Below are 2,897 nucleotides of genomic sequence, written 5' to 3' on the forward strand. Positions count from 1 at the left end.
TGAATACCAGAATCCCATCACTCAGGTATGTGTGGGTAAGTACAAAAATCACTGATTTGCAAATGTAATGTGGGGCAGTGATAGGTCGATCATCTTCTTAAATTTGTTTTAATGTTTTATATCATCTGAATACCCTATATCCAATCTTTTCTTCTGTATAATACAAAAATGTGATGATAAAGTCATGAACCTATTTCAATATATAGGACTTTTATAGAAATGTTCATTATTCTACAGTGTTCACTGGATCATCAAAGTAAATATAACATACTTCAGGTGTTTAAAAGTACATATGATTTTTAGGTGTCATTCATAATCATTCTTAATAAACTGGAGAAAACTTCTTCATGACATATTTTGAAGTACTAACTCTGCATTATGGTGTTTTTTTTAATGATTATCATTATTAAGCAATAATTGTTATATTTTCTTCAGATATAAATGAGTGTGAAACCATTCCAAACACATGTGAAAATGGAAAATGTACCAATACAGAAGGCAGCTATTTCTGTGTATGTGATCCGGGCTATGAAACCAATGCTGACCGCACACAGTGTGCAGGTAAGGAAACTCAATCCTTCTCTGTCACTGCTTTAGTATCACAGTAGCATGATCATGAATCACGGAAGGAAGTAGTTGAAAGGGAAAAACAAGTTTAAAACACATTTTATCTATGGCACATGTCTTTTGGACTGATATGCGAGATATTGTTTGTGTCGTTCATAGGGTAATTGATAACAAGTTTCTCTATTGAGACTTGCAGTGAGGTAACTTATTTACATGAAATCTTTGGAAGAGAGGGAGTTTATTGCATATTTCACTATAAGCGTGGGAGGATGCATGTTTTTATGTATTTCTTTATCAGGCAAAATATGATAAAATTGCATAATAAGGCTTTTGGGATTTCTCACTCTTGTTTATCTTAAGTGCTTAAGCACCTATGAACACAAGCTGTTGATGGGAAGGATGTGATGCTGGTTTTATCGCAGGCTTAGCTGTGTAGTAGGCGTGCCAGGCATTTATCTCCAATACTCGCTAATGTTTCACTGTTGTATCGGGTTTTACTACCTAATCAACAATCTCTAGATATTTCTCAACTACACACTTAAACATGTAACCCAATACTTTGACAGACATTTGATTTTGCCTGTAGATTTTCTCTTTAATTGCCTTTTGGACAAATTTGATGGGACCGAGACTGTAGTATCTGGACCTCATGCCGAGATTGCAAATAAATGCCCTGGTTTTAGTTACCCCAGAAATCTGATATGTAAAATTGATGTGATATAAAGTGTTTTTATATTACTATAGTGTTTGTATTTCTCATTCTGAAATGATGTAAACAAGACAATAATTGTACGAAGTTGTCTAGACAGGGCTCGAGATACAGACACCAGCGGTAGTATTTTAAAACAAATTTCAACGCATTCATGCAAATCTAAATATGACCATGTATTTTAGTTGTGTATTTTTCACACAGGTGTCGTTAAATTTTACTGTCTGAATAGCATGCTGCTGAAAAAAAATCCATAACGTAGGTTTTTGGGTGAATTTTGTACACTCGGCAGATAGGCATCACCTGAATAATACGTGTGATGTACCACTTTCCTTAACCTTACCTTATGATCAAAGTCGTAATGTAAGGTTAAAAGTCAATTGGTCCCATTTGTATCCCAGTCATTATAATCTGTAAGATTTGACAGGCTGAAGATATTTGATTAAAGTTCTTCCTAATAAATGTTTCCTGCAGGGCTTTCATTTCAGTAAACCCCCTGAGGATGTTTATGACTCCTCATATAGGATTTTACTGCTAGATTTTAAAATCTCATGTCTACTTGACTCTCCAAAATTCAGGGATAAATCTATTTGACTTCTGAAACTGCTAAATGTCAAGGGTCAACTGAAAGCCTTGGTCCTTATAAACCAAGGAACATACTTAAAACTCTTGCTGATTGTGGTTGCAGTTTTTAAGAGGAAGACATGTTTTAGCCGCATCTCCGCGGGAACCTGTGCTGATCCCATGGGAATCCTGTTGTCCTTGCGTGACTGCTGCTGTGAGATGGGGAAAGGCTGGGGCAATTCCTCCATTTGTCAACTCTGTCCCGAAAAAAACTCAGGTCAGTATGACCATTCTATAATCAGGGCCATGGGTTGGTTATGTATGTCACTCTATCTGCCCTGATTCCTATTACAACACATTCATCTTGAAGTTCACTCTAACTTAAACCAACACTATGTTGAAGGCCCCATTTAATTTTATGTTGAATTAAAGAATAATTCAAATTGTTAAAAAATGTAATTTTCAACATTTCGGTGTGATATTTTGTTTCAAAACAAAGGGATTAGACAACAGGCATAGTCTATACGAGTCTTCTCCCGTTCCGGTAACAGAATGTGATACATGCACATATATTCCTGTAGATATTCAATACAGGGGCTGTGCTCGTTCTAAATATGAAAAATTGGTTGTTTGTGTCATTACTGGTATCTAAATATGAATTGCTTTGTGTTCAGATGCCCACAGAGAACTATGTGTAGTGTCTGATTTGAAGAGGAATGAGTGTAGCCTGTTTCCCACATTGTGTACCAACGCTCGGTGTGTCAACACGTTACAGGCCTACCGTTGTGACTGTAATGCTGGATTCAAACCTACAAGTGATCCGGATGTTTGTATCGGTAAGGAATAAAATTGTTTGAAGTGTTGTACTTGCTAAAGTATATATCCAGGTCTCCATCCTCAGAATACCTCTCAGATTCATAGTCACACTATGAAAATACAATTATGCCATCATTCTTGAGATTTGAAGCATTTTCTTACATTTTTCATGATAAAAGTGAATACACAGATACTTAGGAATGCATGTACAGGTAAGTTTTTTCATGAATTATAATATTCA

The 2,897-nt window shown here is 35.7% G+C and overlaps 1 protein-coding gene across 1 annotated transcript; it reads left to right on the forward strand.

Moving 5' to 3' along the window:
• Positions 1–435: 435 nt before the first annotated feature.
• On the forward strand, positions 436–2,676 carry LOC110444393 (fibrillin-3-like; the record flags this gene model as incomplete). The annotated part of the gene is made up of 3 exons (XM_021488774.1): positions 436–561; positions 1,965–2,117; positions 2,515–2,676. Coding segments are annotated over 3 exons (441 nt in total), but the record flags the coding sequence as incomplete, so codon positions are not given.
• Between the last annotated feature and the right edge of the window lie 221 nt (positions 2,677–2,897).

The sequence above is a fragment of the Mizuhopecten yessoensis genome, unplaced genomic scaffold (genome assembly GCF_002113885.1).
Source record: "Mizuhopecten yessoensis strain PY_sf001 unplaced genomic scaffold, ASM211388v2 hete_36113922, whole genome shotgun sequence".
Classification (NCBI taxonomy): Eukaryota; Metazoa; Mollusca; class Bivalvia; order Pectinida; family Pectinidae; genus Mizuhopecten; species Mizuhopecten yessoensis.